At 58.0% G+C, this 26310-nt stretch overlaps 3 protein-coding genes across 8 annotated transcripts in view; 1 reads left to right on the top strand and 2 right to left on the bottom strand.

The window, feature by feature from the left end:
* TMEM63C (transmembrane protein 63C) overlaps positions 1-3277 on the top strand; it is a 73592-nt gene extending 70315 nt beyond the window's left edge. For all 5 annotated transcript variants that reach the window (XM_043920401.1, XM_043920399.1, XM_043920397.1 and 2 more), the window contains one exon: positions 322-3277. In XM_043920401.1, the coding sequence (XP_043776336.1) occupies positions 322-522 (201 nt within the window). In that variant the 3' untranslated portion in view covers positions 523-3277. The remainder of the gene's footprint in view (positions 1-321) is intronic.
* A 5817-nt stretch (positions 3278-9094) lies between these two features.
* NGB (neuroglobin) lies at positions 9095-14189 on the bottom strand. The gene is made up of 4 exons (XM_043920162.1): positions 14059-14189; positions 12528-12639; positions 11825-11944; positions 9095-10444 (listed from the first exon to the last, which is right to left on the bottom strand). Exons 1-4 carry the CDS (start codon positions 14145-14147, stop codon positions 10310-10312), a joined length of 456 nt encoding a protein of 151 aa, XP_043776097.1. The 5' UTR covers positions 14148-14189; the 3' UTR covers positions 9095-10309.
* A 6042-nt stretch (positions 14190-20231) lies between these two features.
* Positions 20232-26310, bottom strand: part of POMT2 (protein O-mannosyltransferase 2) — a 44432-nt gene continuing 38353 nt past the window's right edge. For both annotated transcript variants that reach the window (XM_043919352.1, XM_043919353.1), the window contains exons 16-21: positions 23269-23340; positions 22920-22979; positions 22723-22828; positions 21782-21922; positions 21528-21642; positions 20232-20701 (exon numbers count right to left, since the gene is read on the bottom strand). In XM_043919352.1, coding sequence (XP_043775287.1) covers positions 20596-20701; positions 21528-21642; positions 21782-21922; positions 22723-22828; positions 22920-22979; positions 23269-23340 — 600 coding nt within the window. In that variant the 3' untranslated portion in view covers positions 20232-20595. The remainder of the gene's footprint in view (positions 20702-21527; positions 21643-21781; positions 21923-22722; positions 22829-22919; positions 22980-23268; positions 23341-26310) is intronic.

Here is a 26310-nt window from a genome sequence, read left to right as displayed (position 1 = left end):
CTGGACCTGGAACCAAAACCGAATGGCACGTGTGCTGGAGGCGCAGTGGACTGGGAGTTAGGAGGCCGCTGACTGGTCCAGGGAGCGCGCAGATGCCCGCAACGGCTTGAGAGCAACCGGGAAGGGGGCTGGGCGGGCTGGCCAGGATGCGGGCTGCGGGGGGAGGAGGAAGGAGCCACAGCTTAGGCGGTGGGGGCCCTGCTAAAGGTTGAGCATGGGGCGGCGCGGGGAGGGTGAGGGTGAGGGTGAGGGCGTGCCCAGACGTGACCTCGCCTCGCCCCGGTGTGACCTCATCCTGTCTCCCTTCTTTGTCCTGAGCAGCTGTATGTGGCCACTGTGCTGCAAGAGCCGGAGATGAACCTGACCCCCGCCTCCTCCCCAGCCCGGCCCACCTACGGCACCATGAGCAGACAGCCGGAAGAGGGAGAAGAGGAGAGCGGTGTGAGGGCCTTTTCGAGGGAGCTGGACTCGGCCCGGTTCCAGGAAGGGCTGGAACTGGGGGACCAGAGCCAGTATCACTGACCAGGACCCAGGCCTCCACCTGGCGACTCCAGCCGGGAGTGGCTGCCAGGGAAAGGGCCTGGCAGAGAGAGGCAGCAGGGTGCCCTGGCCCGCCTCCCCCAACACATCCTGCAAACTTTGGGAAGGCTCCAGCGGAGCCCTGGCTGTATCTCTCGGCCACATGGAGGCCCCGCCTGCTGACCAGCCCGAACGGGAGATGCTGGGCAGTCTAGAAGGGCCCCCCCAGGATGGGACGGAAGATACAGGCAAGCCCCACCTCTTGGCAACAGTGTCTGGAGCCCTGAGCACAGAGACTGAAGGAGGGCTTTCCTGGGGTCACAAGGGAGAAGGTGTGCCTAAGGGAGGAGGCAGGAAGAAGACTCTCTGGGGTCTTCCCCACCCTTCCACCAGCTGCCCTGCCCGAGGAGCTTCTGTGGCTGCCCACCCCCGCCAGCCCCATCCCTCCCCTGCGGTCTGCGGAGGACCAGAGAGACACGGAGGACCACCTCCTCCCAGCTTCCCTGCATGGAGAGCCGCAAGGAGAAAGTCCTGCACCCCACCGGCAGGAAGGGATGGCTGAGACCATAGACGGGAAGGAGGCGACTGAGCCCCTTTCTGTCCCCCGCTCCTCATCAGGTGTCCCCAGGAGCCGCAGGGTAGAGACTTGTTCTCTTGTCTGTCCCTGCAAGGGGAGCGGGGCTCATTAAATGGGACCTGTGTGCATTCTGATGAAAGCAACCTGGGCTGGTTACTGTCAGGCGGGGAGGGCCAGAGGCAGAATTCATGGAGTTGGCAGGGGCAGCGGGGAGGGGGGGGTGGGTGTCTTCTCCCAAAATGCCAAGTGATGAGAAACCAGATATGCCTCCCCCAAGCCCCAGGGCCTAATGAGAGGACCCCCAAGGTCAAGGATGTGGCCGCTGAGAACTGCCCCTGCCTCATGCCCATCGGAGTGCCTAAGCCCCCAGCCAAGGTGGGGGGCATAGCTTAGGAGGAGAAGCCCATGCTGCAGAGCAGGCAGGCACTGACTGGCCTTTCCCAGGGCTCCAAGCAGGATCCTTGTCTCCTCTCCGGGCCTCCCTGCACTCTGGACTGAAGAGCGGTCCAGTGGCCGCCGGCCTGGTCCTGGCTCAGACACTGCGGGTTCCCTGTGGGCGGTGTCCCCCACGGACAGGCAGATTCAGGCTGCCCTCCCAAGGCGGCCACCACCCGGGGCCCGGAGAAGCTGAATCCTGAGTAGGAAGGACTCTGGTGGCACCTTCGCCCCAGGCAGGGAGTTGCAGGCCTCGGCCTCCGGGGACAGGTGGCCCACCAGGCGGCCAGGCCGAGGGAGACACAGAGATGGGCTGCAGGGGCCTCGGTGGACCGGGACGAGCCGCTTCAGGCAGGGTCTGTGTGCCCTAGAGCTCTCCTCAGCTCCGTCCTCCAAAGGTCTGGGTCCCTGCGGCCAACCTCCTGAAGGTGGGCGCTCGGGTCCCCCTCACCTGGTTGTTGGCCACCGGCTCCCGGGTACACGGGTGCTCCTGAGCCCAGATCACTTGAGCCTCACTTCTGCCCACATCCTGGCTCCAGAAGTTCCGAGCTTGACCCCAGAGGAGAAATAGCACTTGAGGGGCAAGAAGCCCTGCTCTCTGCAGCCCCTGGCTACCCTCCCCCCGCCCCGCCCTGCCCCACCGAGCCCTCACCGGGACTTCGGCCCGAGGGCTAATTTCCAGAGAGAACCTGGGTCAGCTGGGGAGGAAGCGATCTTACCCCGTCAAGGTCGGAATAAGGAGAAAATTATCCCCATAATCCCAGGCCCACAGCCCTCCTCCCCAAACATTTCACCAGCCGTCAAGGGGAAGGGTCCCCTCCAGAGCAGAGTGGTCAGGACCCCCGGCCTGGGGCCCTGTCCGCCACGGGGAGGTGGCGACTCCAGGCCCCCCACCCCGCCAGCCCCCAGGTGTCCGTTGGGCACATCCTGCCGGAAGGTGGCCTGAGGGCTCCCCTTCTCTTGGCACCACTTGCTGGCACCTGGCCCCCGTCTCGCGGTCCCTGCTGGACCGTTCCTGCGGCGGCTGCCCTCCCCTCGTCCCCACAGTCAGCGGAAGCTGCATATGGGAAGGGTCCCAGCAGACGACACGCCAGCAGGGCTGGGGCTGCCCGCTCTGAACCTGGGTCAAACGCAGCCTGGTTCTGAGAGAAGATGGGGAGGGTGTTGGGAGCGTTCGAGCCCCCTGGCGTCTCTACTCTTCCTGGAGACCCAGGGCAACCAGCCGGAGCCCCGGCCACAGTCGCTCCACCTCGCGCGGCCGCTGCTGGGGGCATGGGTGAGCCTGGGGCCCGCCTCGGCACAGCCAGACCCTCGGGCATTTCCCTTCCAACCTGTGCCCTTGGCCCACAGGGGTCTCACCCGCTGGCCTCCGCCTACCACCATCCACACCATCCACGGCCCCCTTCCCCAGCCGCCCCCTGCCCCATCTGTCCCCCACGGCCTCCCCCCACCCCCAGAGCCTCGGACCTGCTCCTCTCTGGAGGGAGCTGCCTCCCAGACGGGGGATCGCCTAGAGTCTTCGAGAAGCGCCCCTCCCTGGGCCTAGGGCAGCTCCACACCTGCCTGCCTCTTCAGACGCTTCTGGAAGCGAAGTGCCTATTAGCAGCATTGTATCCTCTGGGGACCCCAGTGGGGCGTGTGGACTTCCCTTGGCCACCACCACTTAAGGAATGTGCCAGAACGCCGAACCTTCTTGTTAATTAACGCTATGACCGTGCCTTGAATAAACAAGTCCTCCCAACCTCAGCTGGCCTGTGGCTCTGCGTCTGAACCCGCCCAGCAGGGCCTCCCGTCCATCTGGAAGGAGCCAGAGCTCCCGGAGGTGGCCAGGCTGGAGCACACGTCTTGTGCTGTGGCTTTGGCGCCTGGGGCCAGAAGCTGTCCCCCTGGGAATCCCTTGAGCCCTGAGGGCTTCCCTGGCTGCTGGCCTCACAGGGGAAGAAGGCCTGCCAAGCGCTGCCTGGTCTCCTGGAGAGGCCAGAAGTGAACCTGCCTCTTTCTTTGCACTGCGGGTGCTCTGAGAGACTCCTGACCGGCCTGCTAAGGTGTGTGCTCAGTTCTGTCTGACTCTCTGCGACCCCATGATGGTAACCCGCCGGGCTCCTCTGTCCGTGGAATTTTCCAGGCAAGAATACTGGAGTGTGTTGTGATTTCCTACTCCAGGGGATCTTCTCGACCCAGGGGTCGAACCCATGTCTCTTGTGTTTCCTGCATTAGCAGGCAGATTCTTCACCACTGTACCTCCTGGGAAGTAGATGAGAACTTTCTGGTCCCTGAGCTATCCAAGAAGCCATCAGGCAGCCTCCCCTGGGCAGCAGAAGCCCCAGGCTGAGTGCTGGGCCCTGAGAGCTGGCTCTTGGCCTGATGAGCAGCTGGACTTGACCCATGGAGGCCCCCAGCAGAGGCAGCAGGCGGGGCTCTGGTCTGCACCAGCCTCGGCCAGCAACACAGGGGCAGGGAGAGGTTGGGCATTTGGGCTGCCGCATCGGGCCTGAACGGAACAAGAAAACCCTCTAGCAAAGGGTGGTTATGTCAGCTGTCATACCCCTGACAAGGAGGAAAACTTCCCTACCCTGGGGGGCAGGAGACCAGGATTCTGGGCCTTCCTCTAAGCAGTATGATGTCCCTGCACTGGTCACCTCACCCTGAAAGCAGGAGGATGGGAAGTCAGTCACTCGGTCCGTTACTGAATGGAGTAGATTCAGCTGCAGGGATAGAGGGAACGGGGCGTGGAGGGGGGCGTCCTCTGTCACTGCCCCCATGAGGGCCGAGGACATTCTCAGGGCTCAATTCCCGAGAGGTGCTCCCAAGCACCAGCCCCCTTGCTGGACCTTCTCCCCAAGCTTTCATGGTCCATTCATGGGCGTGGGCTCAAAGCTCCCCATGGTGTGAGCCTGGCCAGGGGCCCAAGCCCCACCCTCTTGACCCCTCTCCCCTAAACACTATTATTTTCCGAGTAGAGTCAGATGAAATCCACAAGAGATGCTTCAGTGGAGAGGGGAGCAGGAAGACCACCCTGGGCGGACGAGAGGGGCCAGGTTCCACGGCCTAGAAACAGGGGTGGGGGTGTTGGGGAGGGGGAACTGGGCAGATGGCCAGGAGGGAGGCCTGATGCCAGGGCGGTCCAGGATGCCAGCTTGATGGGTCTCTGCCCAAGAGGGCGTTAGAGCACCACCCTGAGTGCCAGGCTGGCGTCTGCAGGGCTGGGGAGGAAGCAGAAGGGCCCTGGGCTCCCGGAGGCTCTGCCTTTGGAGGCCAAGCTTGCGGTGGCTCCCTGCCAGCCTCCCAAAGCCGTCGGGGAACTCCATGCTGGCCGATTCTGCCAGCGAAGCTCGCTCTGTAAAGGCCCCGGGGAAGCGTGGCAGAGTCTGACTTCTGGGAAGATAGCGCGCAGGTTTTTTTCAACAAAGGCTGTTTTTTGAACATCTGAGATACTGTGGCCTTGACAACCACCAGCCTAGCCTCTCTCAAGCCTCAAGTACTGGGTCTCTCTTCCGGCTGCCGATGGGAGTCTCCTTGGAGACTGTAAACAATCCTAATGTCCAGGCCGCCTCCCTGAACAAGCCAGAATTTATGAGGTGGGGCCCGATCACCTCTGTTTCACACAATCCCCCCAGTGACTCTGGGGCGCAGGAGGGTTGAGTGGGCGAGGCTCTCCTGAAGCCGTCAGGAAACCATCCCAGCATCACGGAACCAGGGCAGCTGGTCCCAGCACCTCACAGCACCTTCACCTCAGGGAAGGGGTAGCCCTGTAGCTGGTTGTCATTTAGTCACTGTCGTGTCCGACTTCTTTTGCGACCCCATGGACTGTAGGCTCCTCTGTCCATGGGATTCTCCAGGCAAGAATACTGGAGCGGGTTGCCATTTCCTTCTCCAAGGGATCTTTCCGACCCAGGGATGGAACCCGCGTCTCCTGCATCAGCAGGCGGATTCTTGACGCTGAGCCACCAGCGAAGCCCCCAGTGGCCTGTACCTAGTTACAAACACACAGGCTGGATAACCTCTCGCCCCTTCACTCTGCCTCCAAAGAGCTGAAATAGCAGGTGCCTGGCAGGAAACCAAAGATTAGGCCCAAAGAAGCATTTGCTGTTGGGCTCACAGTGATTAATGCCTAGCGCGGGCATGACTTCTGTGGTAATCACCTTCCTTGGCAGTAAGTACTACTCTTGGGTCGGAGAGAGACACAGAGCAGCCTCGGGGGTCACTTCCGCCTAGCTCGGCACCTTCAGCCATGGTCTGAACCCCCGTCTCCCCTCCCCTCCAAACACAGAGCCCTAAGTGCCTTTCCTGACAGCCTTCCCAAGGCGATTGCAATAGAATGTAAGTGCAATTAACAAATTTACTTAGCGGGATGTCAGAACAAGCACTTTGAAGAAAAAAAGAAAGTAGGATGGGGGAGTGTCTGGAGATGGGGAGGACTAGGGACAAGCTCCCGGGGAACCAGACACGTGAGCCAGTGGAGGTGGCGTGAAGGGGGCAGGGAAACAAATGCATGAAGGGGCCGAGGACCAGCGAGGAGGCTGCAGTGGCCGGAGCAGAGTGAGCAAGGGGCAGAGGGGATGGCGGTGGGGTCTGAGGGGGCAATGGGGCTCCATGGGCCAAGCCATTGGAGGAGTCATAGAAGGGAAGAGGCAGCACCCCCTTACAAGCCACGGGGAGGGGACAAGACGGAAGCAGAAAGCCCCCTTGGGGGGCTCTGATGAGGGCAGCCTGGAGCAACCACACGGTAGCTCAGAGAAGGACAGGGCAAGTGAAAGAGGAGAGAGGAAGTGAGATTTGGTACAGGGCTTGCAGATTCCTGGATAGATTTGGCGTGAGGTTTGAGCAAGGAGGTGAGGATGACTTCCAGTTCTTCAGCCTAAACAACTAGGTAAACTGGTTCACCACGGTGGAGAAAGCTGGGAAGGAGCACATCTGGGGAGAAGACCCAGAGCTCCACCTGGGCTGTGTTCCCTTCGAGATGGTGCCCGATGCGAATGTTGGGCGGCTGGCTGGAGACAATCTGGAGTAGAGGCGAGTTAGGCCAGAGGGGTGAACTCTGGAGCCCTCAGCATCCGGATGGTGTGGAAAGCGTGGGACTGCCCATGACCTCCAGGGGTGCAGGCGGAGGTGAGGAGGGGGTTGGAGGGAGAGGGGAAGAGAGTCTGCAAGGGAGACTGAGGAGGAGCTGCAGAGAGGAAGGGGGGAAACCGGGAGAGCCTGGCGTCCCGGAAGTCAGGGAAGAAAGGGACTCAAAGGGGAGGGCGTGGGGTCCAGCTGTAACCACACTTGACAGTAAATACAGGGCAGAGAGGGGGTGAGCTCAAAGACGCCACCAAGAGGCCCCAGCCAGGTCAAATGCCAGACATGCCATGAAAGAAATGACCAGGTTTTGCCCACAAATCAATGGCATGGGGCAGAGAACAGGAGGCTGGAAGAAAATGAGATGTTTAAGAGGCACAACCAGATATGGTATGTGGCCCTTGACTGCATCTTGAATTGAACAAAGCAGCTGCAGAAAGACATCGTTGAGATACCAGGGAAATTCAAATATGGACTGTGCATTTGGCGATGTTGAGGAGATAACTGTTCATCCTGGTAGGTACACTGATAGCATTGTTAAGAGGTTAAGAGTGTTAAGAGGTTAAAAAAAATTGACTAGAAAATCATATTGAAGACCTAATGGGTGGAAGAACATGAAATCTGGGATTAGCTTTGAAACTGTCCAGCATAATTAGAAGTCAGGAAGAGATCTTGAGTTGCTCAATGCTGATGCACGGGTAAAGGGTACCTGGAGATCTGTCAGGTTCTGATTTCCGTGTGTGTTAACATGTCTCCACTATAAAAAGTTTAAAAATAAAGAAAAAAGTGTTCAGCAAAGTGCTCAACTCATCCAAGCACTGCTGAGCAGAAGAGCAAAATGAAGCCTGGGATGCAACCCCTGAGTTGGGCAGGATGGAGGCTACTGGTGACCTTGATGGTGAGCTGGGGGTGGGGGAATGAAAGCCTGGCTGAAATGGGTTCCCATCCTCTCACGGGAGTGAGGACATGAGAAGGACAAGGAAGGACAACTCTTTTGGAGACACACACAAGTGCAAGAAAGACCTTCAAGAGAGGCGAAAGCACCCATGCTTAGGATGGCTCCAGACACATCGGAGGAGGGGGTGCGGCCCATCCGGAGCCAGGTCACCCCGTCTCTGGTGTGGGTGTCAAGCCTTCAGGAGCCTGAGCCACCCTTTGGTCACACAGCAGAGGGGGCCCCCCGCATGGGAGTCTGTGGGGCTCAAGAGAAAAATCCCTTTGAGGCTCCAGTGGGGAAAAGCATTCCTAACCTGCTCCAGACCCAAGGTCTGCAGTCACATTGTCAGGCATGCCTGGCCCCCAGAGCTTAACAAAAGCGAGGCCCTGGCTGCAGCTAGGGAGGCTCTGCTGGCACTGGTGGTATTGGTCTGGGCTGAGAAAATCAGACCTTGGGGTGAGGACAGCTGGCCCGAGTGCAGCCCCTCCAGCCATTCACAGCCCAGCTCCGGGGCCCCACACATTGGAGCCCAGGGGTAAGGAGGGGCGGGGAGGGCTAACCCCAAGCCTGCTTGGATGAAGGCCACTCTTAAAGTCACTCACTCCCCATTCCCCTGGCTGCCTCTCTGCGGTTGCCTGCCTGCTCCTCCTGACACACACACACACACACACACACACACACACACGTACACACACACTTACTTACACTCACAGCTGGTCTTCAACTCCAATATGTACACCCCAGCTTAACACATTTAGTCTCCGTAAAAAGTCCACTCTGGGATTGGCACCTACCCCTCCAAAGAGGTTCTAGAAGCTTTCCTCGGAAACCCTGAAAGATGTGTTGCTGTGTGCTGCTGTGCTGACAGCTAGCCCATTCAATTCATGGCCTCGCCTTGTCCACCAGCTGTTGGGTTCCCAGACCCCCGACCAGTGAACTGCTTCAGACTCCAGACTAGTGTGGGTATGAGTTGAAATAAACCAACCCCCAAATGTATAATGGCACAAACACAAGTTTGTCTCTTTCCTGTAAAATTATAATGAATGAGCCCCTGCACTACATGCAGGAGAAGCGCTTGAACGCCGCAAGGCACTTCTACCTAGCGGGTGCTCTCCCCCAAGCAGTGATCCGGGACCCAGGCTCCTTCCACATTGTGAGCCTGCCACGTTCAAGGCATGGCCCTCAAGGTCACTGTGAGATCTGCATCAAGACGACTGGAGGATGACAGAGCACAGAGAAGCAGGCAGGAGATTGGGGGGACCAGGTCTGGAAGTGGTACACATGTCCACACATTCCATTGGCCAGAACTCAGTCGCATGTCTCACCTAATGCAAGGGACACTGGGAAATGTAGTCTGGCTGTGTGCCCTGCCAGCCAGTTTCCACCACAGACCCCTCGCTCCATCTCAGCCACCGGCTTCCCCACACCCCTCCCTTCTTTTCCACCCACTCCGGCCTTGATCCTCCTGACCCCCAACCTCCCACGCTACCTTCCGTCCACCACCCTGCAGCTTCATCTGGACACAAGCCAACGCCAAAGAAAAGACCAGTCCCAGAGGGTCAGAGAGGCACACAGAACAGGTTTATTTCTTGTGAGTTTATACAACCACCACGGCACGCAGCAAAAGATAAAAGTGGAGATAGTTCAGAGCGTGGGAAGGGTTTCTGCTGTTTTCTATCAACCCTGCTAAGTACAGGCACACGTGCGTGCTGTCACTTCAGTCGTGTCTGACTCTTCGAGATCCTTTGGACTCTAACCTGTCAGGCTCCTCTGTCCATGGGATTCTCCAGGGAAAAATACTGGAGTGGGCTGCCACGCCCTCCTCCAGTGGATCTTCCTGACCCAGGGGTCAAGCCCTCATCTCTTACGTCTCCTGCATTGGCAGGCAGGCTCTTTACCACTAGCGCCGCCTGGGAAGCCCAGGTACAGGCACACAGCAGGTATTAAATATGGGTGCTCTGGACCCTCCGTCGGTGTGTGCAGAGGCAGAAAGGATCGGGGGACGGGGGATAAGCCTCAGGCTCTGCAGGAGTCAGGGCTGCAGAAGAGGCTTGGGTCTCTCGGAAAGGAAGTCCCCAGCTTCCTGGCCCTTCCCCAGCCCGCCCACCCTGGCTGGATAGCTGCTTCCTAGAGTTACAGGGGAGTTCCCACCTGACACGAGAAAAGAAAAATTACTCTGTCGGGGGGCATCTGAGAGGTTGCCCCCCTCTGAGACCCAGAGGGGCCCCATCACAGAGCCAGCCAGTCTCCGAACCACCTGCTCCGGCTGCCTGGGATGCCGCCATGAAGGCCGGAGCTGTCCCACACCTCTCCTTGTGCAAAGCGAACACACTGCTGGGAGAGAAACGCGCGGAAGGCAGGCGAGCTGGGAAGGTGCTCGAAGCTCAGCCAGCCCACTGCCCCCCTCAGCCCAGGCTCACTCGGGCATGGAGGAGGATGGGAGCGCCCACCCCTCAAAGCCCCGTGTCTCCCTCCATGCCAGGCCCCATGCCACCTCTCCTCCTGGAGGAGGGGGTGGGGAGGCCAGAGGGGAAGGCTGGGCCAGCAGAGAAGAAGCTAGGGGAAACTCTAGGAAATGGGAAAGGAAAAGCCACCCACCTGCGGTTGGGGGTGAGTGGGACTGAGGCCCAGCCCTGCTTCATCACCTCCCTGGCATGGCCAAGGGGACAAGGACCACGAGGCAGGCCTAGGGGAGCCTGGGCTACGATGGACACAGACCAACAGACAGACACAGACAGGCGCGGGGCCACCAGGTGGAAACCGCTGGGCAGCGCCGCCTCTTACTCGCCATCCCAGCCCCGACTCATGGCCTGCACCACGGCCCCGTAGAGCTGGCTCCAGGCAGCCCGCGTGGCGGGTGTGAAGGCAGGGCCCAGGCACTTCTCCAGCATGTAGAGCAGGGATTCACCCACCGTCTGCAGAAGCAAGGGGGCCACCTGTCATTCCCAGGTGCAGGGAGGCATGCCCCCATTCCACAGGTAAGAAAACTGAGGCTGGGGGCTGGTAAGGACTCCTGGGCTTTTTGGCTCTCCTGCAAGGGGGCCACGCTTCCTGAGCAGGATTCAGAGCCCCCAATCCTTGGATGCCACTTAAAGGTGAGGCTTTAAAGTGAACAAAGCATTTCACTCCACTCCCAGCCTCACGATCACCCCATGAGTGGGGGGGTGAGACATTGCCTGGGACTTCCAGCTGACACCAAGCAAAGTTATTGTCCCTCCTCCTGTTTCCTCCTCTGCAAGACAGCAGTCATGAGGTTAAGAGCACAGGCTCTGCAATCCTGAGTTCACTTTCTGACTCTAGTGCTTGTGAGCTGTGTGACCTTGAGCAAGTTAGGTAACCTCTCTGAGCCTCAGTTGCTTCATCAGCGAAACTTTCAACTCATCAGATTGTTGGAATGATTAAGAGATCATCTACTAAAAGCTCTTGGCACAGCACCTATACCCAGTAAGTCTTCAGCAATAATAATGGCTCTCATTTTTAAATTATTAATTATAAAATACAGTGTATTTATTCCACAAATATTTCCTGAATACACACTAAAGACCAGACGCTATACTAGTGCTGGGGATGGAGAGAAAGACAAGACAAACTCAGTCCCTTCCTCAAGGTGCTCACATCTGACAAGGTGATGGGACCGTGCAGTGGGCTGTCAGGTGAGTGGTCCCCTGTGAGCCACACCTCAAGGATTCACGCCCTTGACACGGGGCTCATCCATGTGGCTGGCTTTGGCCGGTGGGGCATTAATGAGAGTGATACAAGCAGAGGCTAGCTTGTCCTCCTAGAATACTCCCTCCTGGAGCTCAGCAGCTACTCTGGAATGAAGCTCAGCTCCACTATCGAACGACTAGGGGCCACAGGGAGAGAGATCCCAAAGGATGACAGGCCATCTTGGACATTCCAGCCCCGGCTGAGCTCCCAACTGAACGCAGCACACGCGTGACTCCAGCCACAGCATGTGGGACGGAAGAACCGCTCAGCTGAGCCCAGGGAAATCAGAAGTCATTGTTTTAAGCCAGTTTGGTTCTGGGATGGTTTTATGCATGCCAATATAAAACTGAGCAGTAATCCCAAAGGCTCCTTCACTATCTATGGGTTCTAAGAGAAACCACACCAGAGAAGAAAAATTGGAGGCTCAGAGAGGTCAAGGCAGTGCCAGGGTGACACAGCAAGCACCTAACAATGCAGTCACCTGAAGGTTTAGGAGAGGAGAGATGAACAGGTGGGAAGGAGGGCCTGGGAGAGAGTGGTGGCCTCAGGCCAGGGGCTTTGGAGAGAGAAAGGGCCCCTTTACCCACCGAGAAGGAGCTGAGCTTCACGCCCACTGCCCGGTGCTTCCGGCCCAAGCTGGCCAGGTACTCCTCCAGGGAGGACAGGTCCTCCACGTTGGTCACCGCAGCATCGATCACCAGCATCACCTGCCAAGGTCAAGGTCGCGGTGAAACCGAGCTCAGAGCAACTCCCCGCCCCCACTCACAACCAGTCCAGAAGCTGGGGGTCCCAACCAGAAGGCAGAGAGGACCCTCGTTTATCCGGGATCAGAGACAAAAGGCAGCCTGTGTTTGCTTACAGCAGGCGCTCAGCATATGGTGGCCAGACTACTAATGTTAGGCCATGAAGGAAGCTGCCTTCTGCTGAGGGGCTCAAAGCCCTAGACACACCTGCTGGACAGTGTTATCCTCCGGGGACCGGGGGAACGCTGAGGCCCTGTAAGAGCCACCAGCCTCTAAGGAAACCCCAGCTTGGTTTTCACAGGGGGATGATCCCTGATGGAGCCAAGGGGCGAGGACAAGGGCAACGGGCAGAGCTGGGAGCAGCTGGCTGACCGGGCGCCCCAACTCTGCCCGGTTCAGCGCAGAGGGAAAGCGACAGATGCCTCTGACAGGAGGGAGCAGGAGAAGGGGCACAGCCCAGGGCTGGGGCAGGACGCGGAAGGAATTCTCCCACCCCGAGTTCTCCCTCTCCTGCTCTCCCCCAGGAAGGCGCTCCACCTCCCCTCACCTTCCTGATGTGGTCCAGGAACTCGGGAGAAGACAGGCAGTCCTCGGGGCTGGAGAACTGGCGGCAGTGGTACTGGAAGAGGGGCAGCAGGCCTGGCTCCAGGTCAAATAGCCTGCGGGGGGAGGCCCGGTGTCAGCCCTGGGGGGGTCGCCCCTCCAGGCTCCCTGGGCCCTGACTGCCCCGCAGCAGGGGAAGGCGTGCAAAGCCTGGGCTGTAAACTCCAGCTCACCCTCAGCCTGGCACGCACCGCTTGGCCAGCTTTGCCGCTGGCCCCTCTTAACTCTTCCGCATCGTGGAAAACACGTGTTCCCCAGGCCTCATAGGGAAGCCTCTCCATAAACCGTGGAGGGGTGTGGGCTGGGACAGGCAGGGGTCCTCAAACAGGAAGCCCGGAGTCCGTGGTGGGGACTCCCCCTCCCGCCATCTGTCTCCTTCTCCTTCCCTCCCTCCCATTCTTGGATCAGAAATCCCCCAGTCCCATCCTGTCCAACGGCTCTTGGCCCAGCAACGATAATAATTAGTATTCAGAAGCCCTAACACTTTCTGAGCATTGAGTACTTTGCAGGTGGTTTACTCAGGTATCCCCTCACAATCCTAAACAGTGGGTGTAACTGCTACCCAATTTTATAGAGGAGGAAATAGAAGCCCAGAGAGGTTGAGTCATTTGTCTCAGGTCACACAGCTTGGGAGCAGCATGGCCAGAGGGCGCCTGAGAAAAGAGTGGGTTTGGGGAAAGCTGAGAGGCCCAAGTATAAGGTCTCATCCATATCTGGGAGGGCTGAGACTGTAAATGTAGTCCCTTTTTGTTTGCGAGGGGGAGGCTTTAAAAAAACCTCTTCAGAAGTTCTGGGCTGGCTTAAAGGAGCCAAGGCTCCTGAAAAACCATGGTGAGGGGGCATGTCTCCTTGGTGATGGCAGAGGGGCTACCTAGACACCCTCAAGCTGATGTTGAAGGCAGCCTCCCCTCCCCTCCGGGGTCTGCACACTCCCTCACCCCTCTCTCTCCGTTGGTGAGAATTGGGCAATTGTCCTCCCTTCCCTGGAGGGTCTCAGGCCCTAGCCTGTCATTTCCTCCGAAAGCTTTATCCTGAAGTTGATTACTGGAAGCGAACACTTTCGGGGCCCAGACCCCCGTGCCCTGCGGGCCAGGCACCCAGTACAGCCTTCCCACGCAGGCCCTTGGGACACCCGGGTATCTCTCCATAAGGGCAGTGGTGGGCACCCCTGTAGTCATCGCCCAAGGAAAGAACACTCAGGAGGCACACAGCCGGGGAGGGGGCGTAGCGCGGGGCCCCGAGTGTAGGGAGATGGGCGGTGGGAGCGGACCCTGGCCGGCGCCCAGAGAGCCCCGCTGGGAGCGGGGTGTGCGCACTCGCCAAGACGCGCCGCGGCCGCCGCGGGAAAAGCCGCAGGGGGCTGCGCCACCCGTCACCGCGCCCCGCGCCTCCGGGGCCGGCTCGGCCGCCTCCGACCCATTCCTGGAAAGGCACCCCGCTCCCCGCACCCCCGGGGGCGCTCGGGCCGCCCTCACCTGGCGAACAGGACGGTGCCATGCTCCAGCGGGCTGCGGCTCACCGCCCGCCAGCTCTGCCGGATCAGCTCGGGCTCCGGGCGCTCCATGCTCGCCCCGGGGACGCGGGGCGCAGGGCTGGGACCCTCGGAGAGCGGGCACCGTCACCGCACGTGCCGCGCCATCTCCGCGGCGACGCGGCCACTCGGCGCCTCCTGCGGCCCCCGCGCCTTGGCCGGGGCCCCGGGGGGTGGGGTGGGGCTGCGGATGGTCCAGCCACCGCTGCTTCCCCGCCCAGGTGGAGGCGCCCCCGCCGGCCCGGCGCTTCCAGGGACCCCGGCTCCTGGCAGCTGTACCTTGGGCCCCGCCCCGCCCCGCGCCGCCCGCCTGGAGCTCTTTAAAGCCATCGCGGCCCCCGCCCCTCTCCGTCCGGATAGACGTGCATCTCCCGGCGACGGACTCTGGCCGCGGACTTGGCGGCTTGGGAAAGGACAGGGCTTCAGAGCTTCACGGAAATCGCCGAGCCTCTGGGGACCTCGGTTTCTCCTCCGGTGACAATTTTACCACTTACTGGTTAGCGCACAGGAGAAGGAAATGGCAACCCATCCCAGTGTTCTTGCCTAGAGAATCCCAGGGACGGAGGAGCCTGGTGGGCTGCCGTCTATGGGGTCGCACATGGTCGGACACGACTGAAGTGGCTTAGCAGCAGCAGCAGCAGTTAGGGCACGGAGATGCTGCCTGGAGGCCTCCGACCCCTGGCCCCAGGTCCCTTCCTGCTGCCCCGAGGTGGGGGTCGGAGAAGGCCAGGGCTCCTACCTGTGTGACCAGGCGGAGCCGGGGGAGGGCCGCCAAGGGTAGGGCAGGGTCTGTCCTAGCTCTGGTTACCGACTGAAGCACTCGGGACACTCGGGGGCCACCAGGGCGCTCAGCTTTAGGGACAGGGCCAAGCCCACTGCCGTGTCCAGCCGGGCCTGCGTTTTCTTGAGGCTCCATCCTTAGACATCTGTCAGCTCCGGTTCTAACCCCAGCTCTGCTTGGCCAGGGGTTGGGGTCTCAGGTGTGGCAATGGTGCGCACTCTACTGCTTGGACAATTGAGGGGGTTCAGCGAGAACCTTCTACTGTTAAGTGATTTTTTAATAGACTTTCGTACACGTTTAAATAGAAACACTGTTTCTTTCTTTAATTTGAAGTTCAGGAAGCAGAATCTCCTGAATTTGCCTTTCAGGGTGTGAGGTTGGTCACCTGTCAATTAGACCTGAACCTTTCTCTTTCAAGCCTGAAAGTGCCTTGGGCCCCAGTCCAGTCCTAGTGGTCCGTGTTTTAAAGAACAAGATCCTCACTTTCATTATGTTGTCTCCAAGCCTATCTCCTGTCAGTTGGCCCACCTCTCTTTTCCAGTTTCCTCAGCAGTGTGATAAGGGGGGTGGAGTGGGGTCTCCAGGAACTTCTCAGGCCATCTCCTTTGGTCTGCGGGTACAAGGTGGGTGTGCACTTCAGTCATGAACTGGCTGAGGCTCCATGCCCAACCCTGTGCTAGGCATGAAGTATGGAATCTTTGCCTTCTAGAACTTCTGCTGGCCCTGAATCAGGCCTGAGGGCTTCAACGATACTCTTCTTGGTCCCAGGCAAGCTTGGCAAAACCATCTCGCTTCTCTCCCTCTTCCAGGGACGCAGGACTTTGGAGCACACCTTATTTCTCTCTTCCCCATCCCTCCCCACATCTTGGGGGTCTTTGGGCTGGAGCAGGGGAGCAAAGCTGCAAGGCCACTGACGTGAGTCCTAAGGCATCCAGGAGATCCCCGAGGGAGAACACAAAGGGCCTGGGGGCTGAAGGGAGAAAGCCGGGGTGCTCAGGGATTAGACTCCCAGGTCGGCGTCCAGTAGCCCTGCAGCCAACTTGGCAGGTCATGGGGAGGGCCACGTATGTCTCTGGGGACCTTTATCTTTCGATGCCCAGATGCCCAGGGCTCTGTGCAGGCCTGCTGGCTCATCTAAGGCTTCCCACTCCACCCAGTTTGCACTTCCTGGCAACAGTCTACACTCGGGACGCTGCTTGCTTCTTCTCTCCTTTGGGTAGGGTCTGGAGTCTGACAGGTTAGCAAGTTGATGGCCTTAGCTAATAAGCGGTGGAGTCAGCACTCACTCTGCCTTTTTAGAGCCAGAAAGAGGCAGGAGGAGAGAACTGAATGCTCTCTAATCTCTGCTCCTCTCAGCGAAAAGGCCCAGGAACCTGGCTGAGCCTTGCTGTCTGGGTGGTGTATTCCAACCAGGAGACAGAGGGGTGGACTCCACATTTGAGGGGCTGGGGGAAAGTCACAGAAGCCCCGCTCCCAGCATCTGCCCACAGACTTGGGCAGGAGGTTCTAATCGAGGAGAGGCCAGTGTTGTCACGGAGGTTGCTTTATCACCAATGATAAAGAGCTAGCATGTCCTGAGCATCTGTGTCCAGATACTGTGCAAGGGACTTTACATCATCACCTTTCTTCATTCTCGTAGTAACTCTGTCAAGTAGATCCTGTTTATTTTGCCCTTGTCTTACTGTTGAGGAAATGGAGGCAACAAGGTTAAGTAAGTGGCTCATAAGTGGTGGGGCCAGTATTTGGCCTCAAGGCTGACCCTGGCCCCCCTGCAGACCTCTGCGCTCCTCTGCCTCCCTCACTTTAATGGGCTGTGACCAAGAGCTGCATCCATAGTTCCGACCACGGCAAGGCCACCAGGTCTGGGTCAAAAGGGTGCTGGAGCTGGCTCTTAGACGGCTGGGGAGAGCAAATCGGGTTCATCTTTCCAGTTTCTCAGCGACATCAATCAGGTTGGTGGCCTGAAAGAGGCCATGGTGGAGCATTTGCATGAGCCCAGACAGATGCTACAAATCAGGGCTTTTTTCCTCCCAGAAGACCACTGGTCTGGCTGCACCAGCAAACACTGGGCCCGGGATGAGCTGTCTATGCTTTAGGCAGCAGGTGCAAAGGAACGTGCTGATCTGAGGCTATGCCTTCTCCCCAGGGGACCCAGGCTGTCCTGAGCAGGTGCTTCTAGTCCCAGCACCAGGCTGGAGAAGCAGAAAAAGCTCAACTCAGTGCCGAGGCCCGGCCCTGCTGCTGACGCGTGCTCAGTCGTGTCCGCCTCTTTCCAACTCCATGGACTGCAGCCCGCCAGGCTCCTCTGTCTGGGACTTTTCCAGGCAAGGATAGTGGAGTGGGTTTGCCATTCCCTTCTCCAGGGGATATCTCCCTCACCCAGGGATCGAACCTGGGTCTCTCACATCTGCTGCACTGGCGGGAGGACTCTTTACCACTAGTGCCACCTGGGAAACCCAGCCCCGGCTCTATTGACTGATCGTGGCACCTTGGGTAAGGAATCGAATCTCTCCTGGGTGGAATGGGGACAAAAAGAGTGGTGACTTCACTGGGGCTTTATGAGGACTCGGTCTCACAGACATGTCGGGAGATGATAAGCCAAGCTGTGCCAGGAAGGGTTTGGTCCTCTCCTAACCCTTCCATCCCCCAGGGGGCTGCAGGATTCCCCCCTCTCTTGCCTCCAGCTCCTCTTGGTCCTAAGCAGGAGCAGGGGGATCAGCGAGCCCTGAAGACCCCCAGTTTCACAGTGCACTGGACTCCTCTCCTCCCTCAACTACGGTCCAAAACACGTCAGCTCTTACCTCCTTCGGACCTTAACGTGACCCTAGATCAGGAGACGCCTGCCAAGACAGGGGCCTCTGGGGAGCAGAGTGGACACTGTGCCGCAGTGCCGGGCCACTCAGCTGTCTCAAAGTGGACGCGCGCTCGCATTCCTCCTTATACTTGTGTGACGAGGTTACAAGAGGGAAAAATAAGGTCCAGCTTCCTGCTTATTTGGGAATAAGTTTAAATAAATACAAGTAACGACCAACATTACTCAAGTAACCTTATCTGTGTGAGGGCCTTAGTGTCTCCTGCTACAGCCGGGTCCACCTGCCCAGCCCAGGGCCTCTGCTGGAGTCAGAATGGCTCAGTCCAGACACAATGGAACGGTTCTTGCACTCCAAACATTCTTTTCATTCTGGGAGCCAGAGGGCAAGTCAGATTCAATTAAGTACAACAAGAACAACATGGCATTCAAAATAAGAGCTATTTATTACAAAAGTAAATGGCCTCTGATTATCTGTGGAAAAAACATTTTTTTAATATAAAATGTGGTCTAAGAAGTTGGCTGGAGGTTGAGCTGGCAAATGTCTCCTTCCTCCGCCAGCACGTCTGCAGGACGTGTCACATTCTCCCGGGGGCCGGAGCCCGTGTGCAGAGCATGGCTCCGACAGCCCCTCTCCCCAGCATCTTCCAACAACACAACTTGAGTCCTTGGAGCTGTGTCGGCCCATGCAGCCACACAAGCATGCGCCAGCCTGGGCCAAGGAGGGGGTGAGGTGGGCAGACAGCTCTTCTCCCATCTCTGGAGAGCAGTGGAAGAGACCAAGGAACCTCTTATCCCCGGGGTGACCAGATTAGGAGGGCGGCCAGGCAGGAGGCCTCCTGAGCGCTCGTCCTCCTCGCCCTCACCAGAGTGGCTGCCCCTGACTCCTTCAGGGCACCTCCCTTCCAATGAGCTCCTATTAGGAAGTAAGAAGGCACCGGGAGAAACAGCCACCACCTCCCGGTTGTCAGCCTGGGGCCACTGTTTTTTGAAACAGTCAAGCCCAGGTCTCCTGCATTGCACCTCCAGGAGAGCCCACCCAGAGGGCTGTCCCCGCCCCCCCCCACCACCACGCCAGCTCAGAAGAAAGCAACCTGGCCTGGGGGAGAGGAGAAGGGGGCTGGCAGGCATCGGAGAGCAGAGGTTCCCCATCCCTGCTCTCCCTCCCTTCCAGAAACGCAATTAAGCAAGCAGCCCAGACTCAGCACCCGGCAGCAGCGCTTCCTGCCGGGGGAAGTCAAAAGGGCTGCAGCCCTGGGGAAGGGAGGTCATGGGGCCCCAGATCTAATTAACAAACCTGCCTTGCTCTTGATGTGACTGCATTTCCTCTATTAACATTAATGATGGTCGGTCTGGATGTCCGAACATGGCCAGAAGCTTCCCTCCCCACCACCCAGTGGGTAGCACAGCCTGTCCTTGGGACCAATTTCCAGTCTCCGTGGCAACCACTGAGCAGAGATGCTCGAAAGAGCTCTGACCTTGGCAGAGCTGGTGGGGGCTATAGAGGAGGGAAGATGGAGAGTGGCAGAGGCTCATCATTAAACCTTGAAGCGTTACAGTCCTCTGAGACAAAATAAATATTTTGTCATGCACCAGGAGGACAGAGGTGGGCTTAGGGATTGGCCTTGGGTTAGTTCAGTTCTGGCCCAAGGGTTTTCTATCTCTCTTTCTTCTGGGGAGGCAGTAAAAGGAACAGCTCTGAGCTGCTTGCTTGGGCTTAGAGGTGGTAAAGAGAACTTCTGATGCATGCCTAGGTGCTCTGGGGCCTTGGGGAAATGGAGACTGGTGAAACAGTGACCCAGAGGAAGGGGAGTGAAACACAGTGAAAGGAGGGCGTCAGCACTGGGGACCAGAGAAGGAAGCATGGGGAAAGCTTAGTGAGTGACAGGAACGCTAGTCCAGAAAGGCTAGGGCAACCAGCCCCAGACCCCACCAGGAGCCCAGCCCAACCCCACACAGGGCCCTGGTCTGCTGCACAATTGCCCTGGGTGCTAGGAGAGGGGCTGGCGGGCTCTCCCTGCCCCCGGGAGAGCGTGGGTCCCAACCTCACAGCCAGCCTGGATGCGGAAGGAAGGGGAGCGGCAGCCACTAGTCGCCCCTGGCTCCCAGGCCCTGAGGACACACCACCACCACGTGTGCCCACCAACCACACGTCTGGCATTCCCAGATGGCAAGGAGCTGAGGGCTGAGGAGGGCCAGCAGGGCTGCCTCGCGCTGGGGCCCGGGCCCCTGAGCACACACTGCGGGCAGGGGTCCAGCCGCCTGTGGCCACAGGGGAGACTCCCAGCGGCAACCATGCAGCGGCGTGCAGGGAGGCGGGCCCTGCAGCCTGGGGTGTTCAGCTTAGGGATCTGCTTGTTGGTGGGAAGGAGGGCAGCACAGCTTTGATAATCCTGCTGGCTCCACCTGAGGTGATACCCCAAGGCGTTGTTGGTGCAGTCAGCCTTCCTGGAGGGCTGATTTCTGATGAATCTTACAACCCAATTCAGTGAGAAAAAAACACCAGAAAATACTACGGTAGCCCTGGACGATTTCTTAGAGTTTATGACGCTCCGCTGTCCATAGTCATGGTCTATACTGCACAGGCACACGGACACACGCACGCTCACACTCACCCCCACACTCATCCTTCCTCACGCCGCTCACGGGGGACAGGCCTGAGAGGGAAGTCGTCTGTGGCTGAGCAGACCCAGTGGAGGAGCCTCTGCGGAGGAGCAGGGCCACAGTGCTCCCCAGCAGTTTGCGCTCCCAGGGTGGGGCGCCAGCAGGCAGTGGAGGTCCACAGGCTCCTTGGGCCACTTCCTCCACGGCTGGGAGGGTCCGGGGACTGGCGTCACAGCTGGCCGTCCCCACGAAGGTCCTGGTCTCAGGCTGGAGTCCTCGCAGTGGCCTCAAAAGTCCCACGATTCCAGCCACCTGAGCCCCGCCATCGGACTTCGGGGGTCCTGGGCCAGGGGACCTACCATCCCGTAGGCCAGAGGGTGGAAGAGGTAGAAGCTGCAGGGGAGAACCCAGGGCAGGGGGGACGGTGGTTAGCACCCTAGGGCCTCAGCGGAGGCGGGGAGCCCTGAGACCCCTGACACTCAGCTCCTCAGACCTTCTCTACCTACGGGACCCACCGTGACATGTCAGCAGGCCTATGTGACTTTGCCACCTGGGGACACCATACTCTGGGACCTTGAAAAAGGCTGACTTAATGACAGTAAAGGAGAAGGGCTCTTCTCAAAAGGCCCAGGAGACAGAGCAGGCCAGGGTCTGGTCATGGGCTGTGTGGCCCAGACTCTCTGTTAAAATGTGGACGTGCTCTCAGGTCACAGGTCCCCTATTCCCAGCTCAGGACTTTATGTTGCCCACCCCCGGCCCCTCAAGGCCAGTGATGCTCACCCACAGATCTGTGAGACTGTGAGGTAGGGGAGGGGGCGGCCTGCCAAACAGCATCCTCCCTGCAGTTACTCTGAGCCACACCGCACCACCTGGTGACCCTCTACCACCCACCCCCACCCCGAGAGCTGCGCCAGCTGGGAGCCAGGTGACTGCAGAGGGGTGCCCTCCCACGTGGGCCAGAGAGGTGCAGAGCTGGGAGCCGCTGGCCAGAGGTGAGAATGCAGGGCGTTAGTCCATGTTTCTCCACCTGCCACACCTTCGGGTCATGTGGAGGGCTTTGGAAACTGTCTGACAGGGCCCAAACTGGGCTCAACGGAACCAGAACCAACCACTGGAGACAGAGCCAGGCACCAGTGTGCTTCAACAGAGGTTCCAAAACGCACCCGGGGCTGAGGCCTTGGGGTTGGGGGTCGACCATGCAGATGCAGGGGGCGCTCACCTGTAGGCAGTTCCCAGGAGCAGGCTCAGGATGCCCAGCGTGTGCACACACCCGGCCAGCGGATAGGAGGCCAGGCTCCAGGCACAGAGCCGCAGGAGGGTGTCCCACAGAAGGCCTGGGGAGGAAGGGAACCCCGCACCACTCCGTCAGAGGACGTCTCCCAGGGAGACAGACGGGCTCCCCCAGCAGCGCCGCTCCGCGGTGGTCTCGTCCCGCCCACCCTCATCACCCAGGTCCTGGAGGGCTGCGCTGACCTGTCAGCATGCTGGAGAAGAGCATCGCGGGGAAGTAGTGGTGGAAGTAGAGAACCCGGCCCATCAGGAAGAAGGGGAAGTAATGCATCATCCAGCCGAGTAGGAGCTGCCCGCCTCCTCGCAGCAGGACCTGGGACAGACCTGGGCCCCAAGCAGCACAGCCCGGTCAGCCGACAGCGCCGGGCACGCAGCCTGCGCTGTGGGCTCTGCCCCTTCCTCGCCGTGTGACTCACAGAAGCCATGTCACCTGAGTGGGCCTTCTGTCCCTCACCCGCCCACGGTGAACAACCCTACGGCGGCTGGCAGGAAAAGGAACTGCTCACTCCCTGGCCCCGGGAGGCCTGGGCACCAACCCCCAGCAGCAGGCCGCCCGGCCTCCGGCCCCAGCCCCCGCATCTCTGCTGCCACACGGGTCTCTGCAGCCAGACGGGGCGGGGGTGCGGGCACAGGCGAGGACGGGGGTGAGGGAGGGGCGGCCTGGGACCACGTCTGCAGACACGGAGCTGCAGAGGCAGCAGAGAACCTGTGTCAACGTCTCAGACGCTGTGGCCCATGGCGTGGGGGCTGCTCTCCTCCTAGCTAGAGGACAGGAGAGCAGAAGAGAAAAGATGGGCAGTCGTGCAGAGTGTAGAGGTCAACAGTGAAGGCTCTGAATGCAGACCACCTGGGTGTGAACCGCAGTTCTGTCACCTACTGGGACAAGGTTCTTAACCTCTTTGTGCCTTGGTTTCCCAATCCATAAACAGAGGTAATGAACTCTGCTGGGAGGATACAGGGTTTAACACAGCACTGGGTATCTGGTGCCTGGAGCTCTAAAAAGTCACAGAGGAGGGAAGAAGGGAGGGAAAGGCAGAGGATGGCCTCTCAGCAGGTGGGCGCTCCCCAAGTGTGGGCACCCTGCGGGCTGCTAGGTGGGGGGCGGGGGAGCCCAGGGGCCCGACCTTCAACCTCAGCAGGCAGACGCGCGCCCCTCTGCATGGCCACAGCAAAGACGCTCGCTGAGAGGATGTAGAGGGCGAGGCTCAGCAGGTTCAGCCACCAGACCACCTGCAGGGAGATGGGCCCGGGCGGGTGAGAGGAGGCAGCAGCGCCCCGCGGGCATGCTCAGGGCCCCCACCACGGCATGCAGGGCACTCACCGGGTTGCCCAGCAGATACACTCGGAAGTCGGTGTCATTGACCCCTGAGAAGCGCAGGCCCTGTGGAGCAGAGGACACAGAGTGGGTGCAGGGCTCAGCCTCTCCCAGGGGAGGAAGACGGGCCACCTTTCACAGACAGGGAGCCTGGGCAGGAGGCTCGGAGCGGCCACCTTCTCCGTGAGCTCCCTGGGGAGGCTGGGTCCAGCCGAGCACAAGCAGAGCCCGTCTCCAGCCACCTTCCACCCGGTCAGGCCTGCCCCTCAACCCCGGCGACCCCCACCGCCAGCAAGGCTCCACGGCCTCCTCCTCGGCTCCATCCCCGGGGAGGAGCTCTTGCTTTGGGCCCTACCTGAAAGTTGATAGGCCAGTGCCAGGGTTTGGAAGTGAACTCATTGTCCTTGGGCTTGAGGCCATTGTTCCCCTGTAGGAAAGTGGTAAAGAAAAAGTTGGTCCAGACAGAGCTCTAGGAGGCCGACAGGAACGTGAGGGACAGGCATCTCTGACGTGTGGCCACGTGTCAAGACAAGCCCTCTCTCCTCTGCCCTCTCCCTCGCTGGCAGGGGAGAGTCAGGGGTCACTCTCAGTCACCGCACACCTGCTGACCACAGCTGCCCCACTTTGCTCAACGAGCAGGCCTCCATCTCCCGGCAGAGACAGTCCGCTCAGACTCTCTCTGCTCAAGAGAAAGAGGCATGACAGACTTGTTCCCCTTGGCACAAAATATATATCCATCTTCCCAGCCAAGGATAAGGTGTCAAGAGGACGAGGAGAGGGACATGTAAAATCGGGGCTCACTTATTTGTTTCCTTGAAAGGCCAATTTCAAACCCATACCCAGAATTCTTAAGTTCCTGGACTCTGAAAAAGTTACTTTAGCCTAGTGTTTCTCTGTACTTTTTTTTCATTATTACCTGTCCCCAGTCAACCTTTTTAAGATATATTTTCCTTAAACACTCCCTCACCGTGACATTTAACGTATTTTTTTTATTGTGGTATAATTTATATATATCATTATATTAGTCGCAAGTATACAACATAATGACTTAACACTGGCATATATTGCAAAACAACCAGCACAATAAGTCCCCTCAAGACATTTTAATACTATAGGTATTCCGTGTATCTGTTCATATAATGAATGAATACCTGTGCTTTAGACATTAAAACACTGTTTCCTTTTTTCTGCCCTCTAAGAACACATTACCCCCTGGCTGAGAATGCACACTTTAGTCTGAAGGACTCGGTCTCAGGCCCTTCAGTCCACCAGCCAAGAATATCTAACAACCTGTCTTCACATGGCAAAATCAGACCTTTGCTAAAACTAGAAGGGAAAGGATCAGGATCCCGGATGCTAACCAGCAAGATGGTGTCAGCCTTGTTAGAACAGACTGAGAAGGCACTTCCCAAGGAGGAGTCAGGTCAGGGTTTCTCCACCTCGACACTATGACACTTTGGGCTGCAGACGTCTCCGGTGTGGGCTGGCCTGTGCAGTGAAGAGTGCTGAGCATCCCTGGTTTCTACTCACTGGATGCCAGCAGCGCCCCTACCCACTATGCCAGCCAAACACACCTCCGGAAATCATTAAATACCCCCTCGGAGGCACAAACCGTGCTCTACTAAGGACCACGGGTCTAGCCCAAGAAAGATCCAGGCCTGGTTCGTTGAACCACCAGCTAGAGCCTTATTAAGCCCACACCTCAAGGGCTTGGGAGTTGTCTGCAGGCCTCTCTAGGGTGGCTGGGTCGCCCCTTCAGGGTAGAAAGTGCAGGGGGCTGTCAGACCCCAAGGGGCCAGCTGCACAGCCCCTCAATCACTATGGCCATCTTAAGAACCTCACAATGAAGAATGAATCCTTCTGAACCTCAAAGCAGCTGATGAGCGAAACCCATTCCTTCTGGTCAGTACGGTTCAGCCCTAAACCCGGGGACTCCAGCCAGAGTTAGAACAAGCCAAGCGCATCCTGCACATTAAACTCTTCAGAAACCAAGCTCCTTTAGTAAACCAAGAAATGGAAGCAAGGAAAATCTGTAACCACGACAAGCATGTATATCTGTGCATTGTTGTCTATGCTTAGCACCCAGGAGGCTTGTTCCAGCTAACCTCAGCAGGCAAGGTGCCTTCTCTGCCCACGCCTGAGACCCCTGCTCAGCTATCAGATGCCCTGCAGTTTCTATAGTCCAGGCAATTTTGATCTCTCTCCCTATTAAGTTTCCTTATGTCCCTTTTCTTCTTTGATTCCACCTCTTAGATAATGAAAGAAGAAATGAGACTATTTATTTAGACTTAGTCTTAAAATTCTACCCAGATCTAAAATGATATTTTGACTGACAGGCACATATTCAAAAGAGCTCTGTCATCAGGCCACAGTGACAGCTACAAGCACAGAGTCAGGAAAGTAGTGACCCGGAGATCGGTTACTGTCAACTCATCACCTCCCAATGTGCAAAAATGACAAAATTTGAATTTTTAAATTTAATCTACTAAAATAAGCCAACTGTATTGACCAAGTACTGCTTACATAATCACTTGCAGTAGAGACCAGTTGACAATGGCTCGCCAGGAAAGAAAGAACAAGTGCTACTGCCCTCCGCACCGATGCAGAGAGCCACAAACCTGGCTCTAAACACTGCTCCTGCAGAGCACCCGTTTTCCGTAAGTTACAGTGAAGAGGTTCCCTCAACATCAAAACCGCAGCAGGGATTTTCTAATTCAAAGGGGAGATTTTAAGCGAGTGGGTAGAATTTTCTCAATTCAAAGATTTTGTCTCTCAATTGTTTTTAAACCTATGTCAGCTGTAAGCTACTAATGATAAGAGTACAAACAGTGAGTCTTTAAAACCTTGAAAAGCATCAACCATGCCCCCCTGTGCAGTTTGTTTCTCTCTGGGAACATGAGTGGGGTTCTGGTTGGGATTTTATGCTGCATATAAACAACACACTCAAATTGGCCTTTCATCCTAGCTGATTCTAATTTCAAGATGGAATCAACTATCAGTGTCTCATGATTTTCAACCAAGAGCACTGTGATGTTCAGGGGCTCTGCCACTTGAACAGATCTGAGACTCACTTAGAGGCAGAGGACTGTAGTGGTCACTAGCACTGACTCTGAAGGCCTAGATCCCCCGCTTCCATTTAGCTGTGACCCTGGGTAAGTTCCTTAACCTCTGTGCTCAATTCTCTCTTCTGTAAACGGGAGACAGTAATCTCTGGAGAACTGTAATGAGGAGTGAGTGAGTTAATACACGCACAGTGCTTACAGTAGTGCCCGGCACACAAGAGCTACATAAGTGTTCACACAGTTACTACCACAGCATCACCACTACCATTTAGTGCCTTTGAAGACGAAGTTTGTCAGTATGTGAAGACACTTTCAGAGTCCTCCACAAGGGGGCA

This window comes from Cervus elaphus, chromosome 12 (assembly GCF_910594005.1).
Source record: "Cervus elaphus chromosome 12, mCerEla1.1, whole genome shotgun sequence".
Taxonomy (NCBI): Eukaryota; Metazoa; Chordata; class Mammalia; order Artiodactyla; family Cervidae; genus Cervus; species Cervus elaphus.
This window is presented reverse-complemented; position numbering and strand designations above follow the sequence as displayed.

What these genes read in the sequence shown, in the direction of transcription:
- NGB (XM_043920162.1), bottom strand. Translation starts at nt 14,147, where the DNA reads ATGGAGCGCCCGGAGCCCGAGCTGATCCGGCAGAGCTGGCGGGCGGTG. An exon ending in TCCTGGACCACATCAGGAAG is followed by an intron (nt 11,945 to 12,527) that starts GTGAGGGGAGGT and finishes TGACCTTGGCAG; the next exon opens with GTGATGCTGGTGATCGATGC. An exon ending in TGAAGCTCAGCTCCTTCTCG is followed by an intron (nt 10,445 to 11,824) that starts GTGGGTAAAGGG and finishes TTGCTTCTGCAG; the next exon opens with ACGGTGGGTGAATCCCTGCT.